At 49.5% G+C, this 10,239-nt stretch overlaps 2 protein-coding genes across 2 annotated transcripts; one reads left to right on the top strand and one right to left on the bottom strand.

The window, feature by feature from the left end:
* Positions 1–1,132: 1,132 nt before the first annotated feature.
* On the bottom strand, positions 1,133–2,131 carry HIGD2A (HIG1 hypoxia inducible domain family member 2A). Its single transcript, XM_012466356.3, has 2 exons — positions 1,907–2,131; positions 1,133–1,551 (listed from the first exon to the last, which is right to left on the bottom strand). Exons 1-2 carry the CDS (start codon positions 2,058–2,060, stop codon positions 1,385–1,387), a joined length of 321 nt encoding a protein of 106 aa, XP_012321779.2. The 5' UTR covers positions 2,061–2,131; the 3' UTR covers positions 1,133–1,384.
* Positions 2,132–2,195: 64 nt separating this feature from the next.
* On the top strand, positions 2,196–7,639 carry NOP16 (NOP16 nucleolar protein). Its single transcript, XM_021673395.2, has 5 exons — positions 2,196–2,445; positions 2,534–2,642; positions 4,342–4,411; positions 6,227–6,333; positions 7,168–7,639. Exons 1-5 carry the CDS (start codon positions 2,339–2,341, stop codon positions 7,309–7,311), a joined length of 537 nt encoding a protein of 178 aa, XP_021529070.1. The 5' UTR covers positions 2,196–2,338; the 3' UTR covers positions 7,312–7,639.
* The last annotated feature ends 2,600 nt before the right edge of the window (positions 7,640–10,239 follow it).

Genomic DNA, 10,239 nt, shown 5'->3' with positions numbered 1-10,239 from the left:
CTGGCTAATCTTTGTATTTTTAGTAGAGATGGGGCTTTGCCGTGTCACCTAGGCTGGGCTCAAACTCCTGGGCTCAAGTGATTTACCCACTTTGGCCTCCCAAAGTGCTGGGATTACAGGGATGAGCCACAGCACCCAGCCTACGGTCACATGCCAAGGAAATGAAACGACTTCAGCAGCTTTGGAAGGGGGACACCATGACACCACTTACAAACAGTGGCCATCCTCTTTAAAAGTATCACAGTCCTCACCATTCCACGTCCTTGTATCTGGAGGCCAAGGGTCACCACGGTGTACTGCTCTACATCTACCATCTCTGTCTCACAGTTGAGAGAACGTGGTGGAGGCAAGAAACTTAGCTGGCCCTAGTGTAGCCTCCACTCTGAAATCTAGACTGTCTGGGGGTTCAAGAAGGGGTGTATCTTCACTCCCCCTTTTTCCTTCTGCTAGCTTGAAGCTGGTGTTGAAAACAGTAGAATTACACAAGGGAAAAACCTGGGTCCTCAAATCCAGCATTTGAGGAGAGCTGACCACAGACCAGGAATACATGTGTAAGACTTGACCTGAAGGAGGAACTCACAGGTCACCTGTCTTTTGGAGTTTGCTCAGGTCCTCAACCTCCTCTTCCAAAACCCTAAAACACCACATACACAAATTGCTGGACAGCTTTGGGACTGTGTTCTTCCCACTGTACCAGACTGCTTCTCTGAGCCTGTTTCCCGTTCTGTACTGTGTCAAGAACCAGGATGGTCTAGATCAGTGGTGCCCCATAGGCTCTTGGGAGGTGGTAGCAGGGTGAGGAGCTGGTGCTAAGTGGAAGGCAGAACCCTCTGCCTCTGACCGGACTATGAGAGGTCTCATCTGAAGGAAGGTTGTCCTACTGAAAGTTTCAAAAACTGCTGGCTAGATCAGTATTTTTCAAATAGCATTACTCTAGGCCCACTGAACTAGAATCTCAAGGAGTGACCTGGGAATCTCTACTTTCAAAGTGCCCCAGGTGGCTGTTACTAGGAAAGTTAGGGAATCACTAGATTACAAGATTTTCTAAGTGCCACTCCAGTCTAAAGTCTGTTTCCTCCAAAATCGAAGACCAGAAACCATTGGGGTGAGATTGAATTCACCATACTACAAGTGGATTTTTAAGAGTTTATTAAGCAGACTGGAGGGGAGATGTGGCACAAATAGAAGTATGTAACATTTAAACAACAGAATCTGGGATTTTTGAAAAAATTTTTCAGTTAGGGTTACACAAAGGGTCACTTCCTCCCCCAACGACACAGGGCGCGCTCAAAGGAGAGGAAGGAGTAAGTCCCATGGTAGGGCCAGTGGTTGCTCCTGGATTTTGGAATGATTTCTGCGGAGCTTTCAAGGCCAGACCCTGGGCTCACGGTCGAGACTTCATAGAGGTGACAACTAGACCCACCAAGATGGCTGCGATTGTGAAGCCCTGGGCGGCGATCCGGGTGCGCATCATGAGCTGAGAGCGCCGGCTGTGGCCCTTGTGGAAGCAGTAGAGGCCGTAGCCGAGGGCGGTCGCCGTGGCCAGGCAACCTGAGGAGGGGACAAAGCAACTGGGAAACAGCAGGTCGGGCCCCGCAAGTCATTCCCCGCTTTGGGTCTCTCTTGCCCAAAGCCAAGATCTCTGGACTACAGCGGAGGGAGGGCGGAGAGGGTTGGTCGAGGTAAGGTCCTCCTAGTTAGAGTTCTCCCAGTTTCAGGCCCCAAATCCCGCCCCCTAAACTTGCTGCTCCCGCTCCAATCAGTTTCGCCCGTCACCGCCCCGCCCCCTTGTCACTACTCCCGTCCGTGCTCATTCCGCTCCCCGCTGGCGCCCTGATCCTCCTCTACTTCCTTCCCCCCGACATCACTGTCCTCTCCGTGTGCAGTTCCTACAGCACCCACTTACCTATGGGTACCACCGGGTTCTCGCGGACCTTGCGAATGAACTTTTCCTTGAAACTCTCTGGCTTGCTGTAAAGAGTGGGGCTAAATCCCTCAATGACGGGAGCCTTCGATGGTTCTAAGGAGGCCTCCGAGGTCACAGGGCCGGGAGTCGCCATGACCAGGCCACACAGCTGCAGGAGAAAGTCGGGACTCCGAGCTCCGCCTCCCGGTGAAGGTCATGAAAGGGGCGGGGCAACGACTAGATTGAGCGTTGTACGCAGGCGCAGGTGCTCGTTGCATTCTGGGCGTTGTAGTGCTCACGAAGTGCTACGAAAGGACTACATTTCCCCAAATGCCCGCAAAGCCTTGTGCACGCCCCCCGGAAGGGGTTTGTTACACGAGGTCTAAGAGTGAGAGGCACCGCGTGTGAGCTGCTGGTGGGGTGGTCAGCGCAATGCCCAAGGCCAAGGGCAAGACCCGGAGGCAGAAGTTTGGTTACAATGTCAACCGAAAGCGCCTGAACCGGAATGCTCGACGGAAGGCAGCGCCGCGGATCGAGTGGTGAGGGGACTGGGGTTCCGGGTGGCGGGACGCCTCGGCCGGGACGGCCCGCGAGATGACGGATCCGCGATGTCTCTCTTGCCGGTAGCTCCCACATCCGACATGCCTGGGACCACGCTAAATCGGTGCGGCAGAACCTGGCCGAGATGGGGTTGGCTGTGGACCCCAACAAGGCGGTGCCCCTCCGTAAGAGAAAGGTACTGACATGGCAGGGTCTCGGCCTCTGTCTTCTTTATTCTTCCCCCGCCATACTGACCTGGGTTTCAGAACTTGGTCCTGCCCATTCCTTCCCTCAGGCCCTTCCCGAATTTTCGACTCCCCACAGTCAAAACGCTCAACTGACGGTGATCAAGGGTCTCCTTACGACCTTAGTCACACTCCCTCCCCAGCACACATTCCCCATACTCCCTCCACTCTGTCTTTTTTCTCTGAAATTAACCCGTTGGCATCTCAATGGTATTTTCCATAGTTTATCTTTTTCTACTCGTCACTCTCCTAATTAGTACTCCCTAACAGTTGGCGATCTTTACTTACACCTTTTCTTAGTTATTCAATCATCCTTGGTCTGAGGCTTCCCTGACTGCAACCTCCTCCCTGGGTTCAAGCCATCTCCCCCCTCAGCGTCCCAAGTAGCTGGGATTACAAGCGTGTGCCACCACCCCCGGCTAATTTTTGTGTTTTTAGTAGAGACAGGGTTTCATCATCTTGGCTAGGCTGGTCTCGAACTTCTGGCCTCAAGTGGAGGCTTCAACAACTGTTAAAAGAATCCAGGTTCCCAAAAGGAACACAGGCAAGCAATTAATCTTTCTCTGCCTATGTATAGAATGGGTATAACGCTCCTTGCCTTAGGGACTAACTGTGTGGCTGTAGCCTCACATTTATGCAAGAAATGGTAGTGTCATTTTCCTCTGGCATGAAGGAATAAAAAGAAACTTGCCTAAGGCAATGGGACAGATTCATTCAGCAAGCCCATTTATTAGTTTAACTACTTATTGATAACATGTCACATCCTAAGCACCCTGGGGATTTAGTAGAGAACAAAACACAAAGTCCTTGTCACCAAGATTATGTTGGGGGTAAAAGGCACAGTGGGAGCCATAATTCCAACACTTTGGGAGGCTGAGAGTGGGCAGATCACCTGAGGTTGGGAGTTCAAGACCAGCCTGGCCAATATGGCGAAACCATCTCTACTAAAAAAAAAATACAAAAGGCTGGGCATGGTGGCTCACGCCTGTAATCCCAGCGCTTTGGGGGTCTGAGGCGGGTGGATCACTTGAGGTCGGAAGTTCGAGACCAGCCTGACCAACATGGAGACGCCTCGTCTCTACTAAAAATACAAAAAATTAGCTGGGTGTGGTGGCACACGCCTGTAATCCCAGCTACTCGGGAGGCTGAGGCAGGAGAATCGCTTGAACCCAGGAGGCAGAGGTTACAGTGAGCCAAGGTCGCACCACTGCACTCCAGCCTGGGCAACAGAGCGAGACTCCATCTCAAAAAAAAAAGGCACAGAGGGATCACTTGAGGCCAGGAGTTTGAGACTGGCCTGGCCAACATGGCAAAACACAAAATGTAGCTGGGCACAGTGGCGCACAATTTTAATCCCAGCTACTTGGGAGGCTGAGGCAGAAGATTGCCTGAACCCGGGAGGAGGTTTCAGTCAACCGAGACTGTGCCACTGCATTTGAACCTGGGCAAGAGAATGAGACTCTGTCTCAAAAAGAAAAAAAGAGAGAAAGAAGCTTCCAGGGCATTAGTTCTCATTGTTACCTACTTCTGCCTAACGTTGGGCAGGGATTCTTATGGGTTATGTAGTTGTGTTGGGATAAGCAGGAGTCTATAACTTTCCTTCATCAAAAATCCTTCTGGTCCTGGTCTCAAGGGCTTTGTTCTCTGCAGGTGAAGGTCATGGAGGTGGACATAGAGGAGAGGCCTAAGGAGCTTGTGCGGAAGCCCTATGTGCTGAATGGTGGGTGTGGTCCCTATATTCCTTTAGGTCACTGTCCTGCACTGTTGGAGCTGGGAAGGGCCCTAAGATATCCTCATTTTGCAGATGGAGAAACCAAGGTTAAGAGGGAATAAGTGAGCTGGTCCAAAGTTCACAGAGTTAGGACTGGGTCCCAGCTGGGTCATTTTTCATTCTACTGACTAAACTCTGACCTTACTGTGTGAACTAAGGTCAGAGATGTTCAGGAAGGACGTAGCCAGGTGCCTGGGAGAATAGAAGAGAAACTAGTAAATCAGGCATGTGTACGGCTTCTCATGAATTTAAGGATGAACTGATTTTTAGAGATTCTACCATCTCAATAAATGTTTCCAATGACAAAATCAATTTTATGTATATTAAGGCTACAGAGAGTGGATGCTAAAACAGAGGAGAGTAAACCCTACAGGAAAGTGGGAATACTCTAGAATTCTTCATTCATCCTTCTCCTTACCTGTCAGGGAGTTGACACAGCTCCTGAAGATAAAGGATTTGAATGGCCACACATTTGATACAGAATTCCTTGAGTTCCTGTCTTTATCTCAGTGGTTCTCATAATTACTTGGCCAGGTGTGGTGGCTCATGCCTGTAATCCCAGCACTTTGGGCCAAGGCAGGTAGATCACCCGAGGTCGGGAGTTCAAGACCAGCCTGACCAACATGGAGAAACCCCATCTCTACTAAAAATACAAAATTAGCCAGGTGTGGTGACGCATGCTTGTAATCCCAGCTACTTGGGAGGCTGAGGCAGGAGAATCACTTGAACCCAGGAGGCAGAGGTCACGGTGAGCTGAGATTGTGCCATTGCACTCCAGCTTGGATAACATGATTGAAACTCCGTCTCAAAAAAAAAAAAAAAAAAAAAGGAATTACTGCACAGGATTGTATATAAAAAAAGCCATGTGCACTTACTGTAGTCAAATTGAAACATTTTTTAAAAATAAATTTTAAATTGTGGTTAAAAAATACATGGAAGTTATCATTCTAACCATTTTTAAGTGTACTGTTGAATAAAGTACATTCACTTTGTGGTGCAACAGGTCTCTAAAACCTTTGCATTTTGCAAAACTGATACTATACTTATTAACTCCCCATCTTCCCCTACAGCTAACCCCTGGCAACCATGTCAAAGATAATTTTGACTATACACAATATTAGGACCTAATCCCTGGATATGATTTGATGACTTCATTTTTCTGAGTTAGCTCTTTCTCTTCCTTCCTAGATGAGAAATGGAGTAGGATTTGCCTGCCTATTTTAAAAGCGAAGCCATTAGTTGGCTCCACATCCTGGCTTTCTTTCTCCCATAGAGCACTAGTAAGGTGCTGGGGCCAGCTTCAGGCCCCAGTCCTGGCAGCTCTAAATCTAATTTGTTTAGACTGTCCCATTTCACGGGTTGCAATAATACATCAGGAGCTTCTCTGAGAGACTTATGGCTGGAAGGGAGCCCTGTCCGGTGGGCAGGTATTGCCTTCATTTCTGTCCTGAGACCTACCACTAAGTAGAAGTTATTAATTTGGTACCTTCCTTAAAAACCCACCTGAGACCCAGAGAGAAGTGACTTGCCTTTCAGGAATTTGGCATACTGGTAGATGATTGGGTTATAGGAGACAGAGTCTGAGATCCAAGGGGCTGAAGAAGGTTCCAGCAATGAATTTGGGAATGGGGTGGCAAAGACCCCCAGGTGGTTGGCGTAGTGAGTCTTGTGGCTTGGGAGTGGGTAAAGGGGTGATTGGACAGCTCAAAGAGCGCAGAGAGCAAAGCCTCATTCCCTGTCTCCCCACTTCTGTCATCACTCCAGACCTGGAGGCAGAAGCCAGCCTTCCAGAAAAGAAAGGAAATACTCTGTCTCGGGACCTCATTGATTACGTACGCTACATGGTGGAGAACCACGGGGAGGACTATAAGGTGAGCAGCTCAGGCCACTTGGGCTGGCTGGGAAGGCGCCCTGGACCATTCGCGGCTTGATCTGCTTGTGCAGCAACTGTTTCCTGAAACAGTGCAAAGAAAGGGGGGAAAAGAGACTAGGAAATGGATCCCATTGACAGTGATCAAACTTGAACGAATGGCTTACGGCAAGGATAGACTGAGTGGCCTTGGTTCCTATCTCACTCTCAGATAAATGTTTTGCTTGCATGATGTTTTTTTGGTTTGTTTTTGAGAGTCTCACTCTGTCACCCAGGCTGGAAGTCAGTATTTTTAGCTTCCTTTAACAGTGTAAAGATCCAGCTACACTGGACCCCTGGGCCCAGGTGGGATTAGTTGGCTATGATGGGTCATGAGCCCCTCAGCTGGCCCCAACTCCTCCCTGACCCCCTGGACTCTCAGGCCTCCCTGGTCTTTTTTTGAGACCGAGTCTTGCTTTGTCACCCAGGGTGGAATGCAGTGGTGTGATCATGGCTTACCATAGCCTCAACCTCCTGGGCTGATGAAACAGTCCTCCTGCCTCAGCCTCCCAAGTAGCTGGGACCACAGGATGGTTAATTTATTGTTTTTAGAGAGAGAGGTTGCCCAGGATGCCCTGGAACTCCTGGGCTGATTTGGTGGCGATCCTCCCACCTCTGTCTCCCAGAGTGTTGGGATTATAGGCATGAGCCACTGTGCCTGGTGCACCATAGCATTTGAGGTCAGGATTCTGGACCTCAGGGATAGTTAGCAAATGGCTTGCCCAATTCAGGATGAGCTAGGATCTGAGTCTTTGCCCGTCTAGCCCTCTTTAAAGTAGCCCTTCTCTTTTCTTAGGCCATGGCTCGCGATGAGAAGAATTACTATCAAGATACCCCAAAACAGATTCGGAATAAGATCAATGTCTATAAACGCTTTTACCCAGCAGAGTGGCAAGACTTCCTCGATTCTTTGCAGAAGAATAAGATGGAGGTTGAGTGACTGGTTTACATCACACCTGCCCCAGGCTGAGGCCTCTCCCTGGACCAGGGAAGAGGCCTGAAGCTGGAGCCAGGGTGTAAGGCAAGGAGGGCTGTGTGGCTCCAGAGGGGCTGGCCAGATCCCGTGGCATCAGAAGGTTTTACACACACACACACACACACACACACGAACGCATACTCCCCACTCTGGGGAAGGAACTGTTATCAGAGGCTCTAATTTATATTCTTCTGGGGGTTCATGGAAAAGCCAGAACCTGCTGTTTTCAGGGTGGGTGGTTTATTTGAATATAGTGTGTACATAAGAAAATAAAGATATTTTACTTCTCTGATGATTTTGTATTTTCTGCTCTTAGCCAAACCCTGGGTCTGCCCAGCAAAAACCACCTCTACCGGGGCTGAGAGGCCATCCTGCTTGTCAGCAAGTGCTACATTCACATGCCCTTCTAAGCACAGCCTCTGGCCTCTTCCCAATTGCCCTCTGCCTCTGTTCCCACACAGCAGTTCCTCTCACCCTCTACAGAAGCTCGCTGGGAACCCTGGGCTGCTTGGAAGGGGCCTGCCTTGCCCATGCTAGTCCCACCCCTAGGCTGGGGGCTGGTGGGTCCCTAGCCTGAAGCCTGTGGCTTGACTGGCAGAGGGTAAGGAGCTCAACTCCTGGCCTGCCCTCTGAGTGACCTGCCTTTGCTTTTCTTTGGATTGCTTATGTTGGCCTTGGTCTGAAGTGAATCCGAGGTCCCCAACCTGGCTTCTGGGACTGGTGGGCTGCCGAATCCCACTCTGTTGTGTGCGAAGCACTGGGCTACACATGGCATGGCCATTCTTTGGGGCCAGGCTTGCCTGATTCAGTGGCATGAAGTGATGTCCACAATGTACCAGGATCACAAGCAGGGTATGGAGTGGGCACTGGGCATTTTCTTACGTCCAACTATTAGTCATACAAAAACCTCTCATTCCCAGGATTTCTCAGAATCACCTATAATCTGTCTCTTGTCACTGTTCTTGAAAAGGAGGTCGTGGTTTTTGTGCACAGATCATTTCATGTGAAATCTTATATGGTGCATGGTTTTATCCTCATCTTACGGGTGAGGAAACAGGCTACAAGGTGTCAAAGTGGGGTCTGAAGTCTGTCTGTCTAGGCTTTCTGCTTGTCTTCCCCTTTAAGGACCCCTGAAGGCTGCCCATCAGTCCCATACCATTAAGGCAGGCTGGGAAAGTCTCAGAACCCCCCTTACTGGACCCAGCTGTAGACTCCAGCAGTGACTGGCCCTCGGAAGCACACAGCAGTGTTTGGTCTGCAGCAGAGCTCCTGAGGGCCTATTGGTCCCATCTTATGTCCTCCACAGGATTCCAAATTCAGGCCTTTGACTGGGGTAGCCCCTTAAGATGTGTCTTTACCCAGCTGAGGGAAGAATTTTAGGAAGCCTTCCCTACCACTATCCTCCACCCCCAGGCTATGTGAGTGTTCTGTAGGTATTTTGAGACAAGGTCTTGCTCTTGCATCCAGGCTGGAGTACAATGGCAGGATCATGGCTCACTGCAGAGGCAACCTCAACCTTCTGGGCTCAAGTGATCCCCCCTCCTCAACCCATCCCAGGAAGCCATCTCTGGTGGCCGCTCTTCGAAGGGATGGTAATAGGTCAGAGAACGGAAAATGAGAAGCCACAGCTTTATCTGAGTTACTTAAGAACAAAAGCCCCCAGTGCCAGGTGAGTGACCAGGCACAGGTTCAACAAGTAAGTGTAATGAAGACTTCTATGAGAGGAGTGGACACTCGGCATGGTCTGTGCCACCCACTCCCTCAGGTCCACAGCCTTCCCTCCATCCATCTTTGTTGGAACATGAGGACTGCCCAAACATTTAACTCTGTTCCCAAGCTCAGCTAGGTTGGCAGCTGTTGGGTTGAGGCTGTGGGGGGAACACAGTATCACCCAGGCTAGATCATTCTGAGATGAGCAGCTCCAGGTAACTGGACTGGTTCCCAAGAGCAGGTGATCTTGGCTCCTGAATCACAAGCAGGTGGCTAAGAGCACCACAAAGCCAGGCAGTTAGGTGAGGTTCGTAAGGCCTTTTCACCCACTTTGCCCAGTCTACATGTGGTAGAAACCAAAGCAGATGAGCACCATGGCACTGTGACTGAGGGACAGGCCAGCAGCCCCACCACAGGAGCGCAGCTGTTGACCACCAACCCACAGGCTCTAGGACGCTTACATTCTGTACCAGTATTGGAGAGCAGTGGCACGCTGGACCTTTAGTGCCCTCAGTGTGCTGCTGGGACCTGAAGTTTTGAGAGTGGTCTTGATAAAAGCAGCTCAAGTTGACATAATGAAACTTTATTCTTCAAGTTCACCTCACACAATTGACTTTAAAAACTGTTCTACATAAAAATATTCATTAGACACAGGCAGGTCTTAATTGGGTAAAAAAGGACCCCCTCAACAATTAATGCTGGTTCCAAAGGTGACCTTTGTTAAATTGAATTAAGTCTGGTCTAAAGCTGCCTCTGTACATAGTAAATTATAACCTAACTTAATGTGTAAACATCCTGCAACCTAATCTAACAGTATACTCTTGTAATAAGTAGCCAATTCTTAGCCAATCATAGGCTGAAGGCTGCCAAAACATTTCCAAAGAAGGAAAATGCCAGCCTGCAGCCAATCAGGCTATCTCTATGTCTTTTCCATTTCTTTGCCTATAAATATAGCCTGTACATGTTCTGAACCACTGCTCTTGGTCCTGAGTGCTACCTGGTTCGTGAACCCTTTTCTGTTCAATTAAACTGTTAACTTGTCCATAAAATTTTTCTTTTAACAAATTGGTGTCAGAAGTGAGATCCAAAGTAGAACTTCAGTGACCTCCAGGAGCAGTGAGTGACCACATAGAGGTATCTGCCAGGGCCTATTGTGCTCACTGATCCCTCACAGCAACTGGA

Source organism: Aotus nancymaae, unplaced genomic scaffold (assembly GCF_030222135.1).
Source record: "Aotus nancymaae isolate 86718 unplaced genomic scaffold, 86718_ANA_hifiasm-v0.15.2.pri h1tg000015l_1, whole genome shotgun sequence".
Taxonomy (NCBI): Eukaryota; Metazoa; Chordata; class Mammalia; order Primates; family Aotidae; genus Aotus; species Aotus nancymaae.
Note: the sequence above shows the minus strand (reverse complement) of the source record. Positions and strands in the feature narration are given on the sequence as shown.

Excerpts from the sequence above, each read along its gene's own strand:
- NOP16 (XM_021673395.2), top strand. The coding sequence starts at position 2,339 with ATGCCCAAGGCCAAGGGCAAGACCCGGAGGCAGAAGTTTGGTTACAAT. Across the intron at positions 2,446-2,533 it reads GCAGCGCCGCGGATCGAGTG|CTCCCACATCCGACATGCCT; the intron begins GTGAGGGGACTG and ends TCTTGCCGGTAG. Across the intron at positions 2,643-4,341 it reads TGCCCCTCCGTAAGAGAAAG|GTGAAGGTCATGGAGGTGGA; the intron begins GTACTGACATGG and ends TGTTCTCTGCAG.
- HIGD2A (XM_012466356.3), bottom strand. The coding sequence starts at position 2,060 with ATGGCGACTCCCGGCCCTGTGACCTCGGAGGCCTCCTTAGAACCATCG. Across the intron at positions 1,552-1,906 it reads GAACCCGGTGGTACCCATAG|GTTGCCTGGCCACGGCGACC; the intron begins GTAAGTGGGTGC and ends TCCCCTCCTCAG.